Here is a 1,667-nt window from a genome sequence, read left to right as displayed (position 1 = left end):
GGAGGGACTGGGGTGGGGATTCCTGGGTCTCTGGGGAGAAGGGGGCTTTGGATCTGGACTTATGAGTCTGAGAGAGGAAGGGGCTGAGTCCTTGGATTCCAGAAACATTTGGGGAAAAACGGGCCAGGGGCCTGAATTCCTGCATCTCTGGTGAGGAAGGGCCTGGGCTTCTGGGTTCATTAGGGAGGAGGGGGATGAGGGCCTTGACTCCAGGGTCCCTGATGAGGAAGGGGCTGAGGACCTGGACTTCTGGGTTCCTTGGGGAGGAGGGGCCGGGGGCCCGGACTCCTGGGTCCTGGCACCCACCCGTAGAACCGACCTTGCGGGGCCTTCGCCGCACACAAGCTCGTGTCTGTGGGTCCGTGTCGGGGGCTCACCATCGCGGCAGGGGCCTCCCCGGCCCTCCCCCCCACTCCCTGGTCCTCCTGGTCCCTGTCTGTCTGTCTGTCGGGTCTGTCCACCTGCCGCGCCCCCCGGGCTGAGGTAGGAGGTTGTATAGTTGAGGAGGACACCCAAGGAGATCACTATACGGCCTCCTAGCTTTCCCCAGGCTGCGCCCTGCACGGGACGGGGCCCGGCGGGGACCCCCAGCCCCACTAGGGGACCGTTAGCCCCACTGGGCTGCCCCAGGGACCCTGGAGGAGGAGCGAGGCTCCTTTCTGTCCTTGTCCCTGCATCCCCTCCTTCCCCTGAAATCTGTCTTCCTTCCCTGTCTGTCTCTCCATCTCCGCTCCACTGTGTCTCTGTGACTTCTGCGTCTCTTTCACAGTGGATCCTCTGACTCCCTTTTATTCTGGCTTTCTAGGTCTCTGCCCCTCCCGATATCTCTCTGTGTCTCTGTTTCTGTCTTTTTTGGTCTTTCTGCCTCTGGCTCTCGGAATGTCTCTGTGTCCATCTCCATCTCTGACCCCCACCCCAGGGCCTACCGGGCCACTGCATAGCATGTTGCCAGTCTCTGGGTCCCTGAGACCCTTTAACCTGTGAGGACATCCAGGGTCACAGGTGAGGTTCTTGGGAGCCTGGCGTCTGGCCCAACCGCACACCTGGGGAATTGCTGGCCTGACCTCTGACCCCTGACTTCTCATACCCTTCCTCCAGAGCATGACATTTGACCACCAACTGAAACCTGACCTCTGACCCTAGACCACTAGCCCTTCCCCCACCCTGTGGTGACTTCATAAAGGTTACTAGCTTCTCCCCTGGCCTTGAGACCCACACGATGGCCCTGGTGGCCCTGGACAGTGCCATCCTGTCTGCCCTGCTGGCCCTGGCTGTCTTCAGGGTGCCCGCCTGGGCCTGTCTCCTCTGCTTCACAACTTACTCTGAGCGCCTCCGCATCTGTCAGATGTTTGTTGGCATGCGGGGCCCCAAGCTCGAAGAGTGTGAGGAGGCCTTCACGGCCGCCTTCCGGGGTCTCTCTGACACGGAAATCAGTGAGGAGACCATCCACACTTCATCAGTGTCTGGGGGAAGGTGCAGAGGGAGGAACCAGAGAGGCCCAGAGGGTCAGGCTGAGGGACAGACAGAGAGAAATAGTCAGAGGAGAAAGGCTCAAAGACCATGAGAATAACAGAGATTTAGGGACACAGACACAGATAGGGGAAGACAGCAGGGCAGAGACTCAGAGAGGGGAGGATGGAGAGTCAGAGAGGGGAGGATGGAGACTT

At 60.2% G+C, this 1,667-nt stretch overlaps 1 protein-coding gene across 1 annotated transcript in view; it reads left to right on the top strand.

Moving 5' to 3' along the window:
• The first annotated feature begins 799 nt into the window (after positions 1 to 799).
• SPACA6 (sperm acrosome associated 6) overlaps positions 800 to 1,667 on the top strand; it is a 12,626-nt gene continuing 11,758 nt past the window's right edge. Inside the window, exon 1 of the mRNA XM_017865128.1 lies at positions 800 to 1,433. Within this exon, the coding sequence (XP_017720617.1) occupies positions 1,220 to 1,433 (214 nt within the window). The 5' untranslated portion in view covers positions 800 to 1,219. The remainder of the gene's footprint in view (positions 1,434 to 1,667) is intronic.

This window comes from Rhinopithecus bieti, unplaced genomic scaffold (assembly GCF_001698545.2).
Source record: "Rhinopithecus bieti isolate Rb0 unplaced genomic scaffold, ASM169854v2 scaffold_2723, whole genome shotgun sequence".
Lineage (NCBI taxonomy): Eukaryota > Metazoa > Chordata > Mammalia > Primates > Cercopithecidae > Rhinopithecus > Rhinopithecus bieti.
The sequence above is the reverse complement of the archived record's forward strand: the minus strand, read 5'-3'. Positions and strand labels throughout refer to the sequence as shown.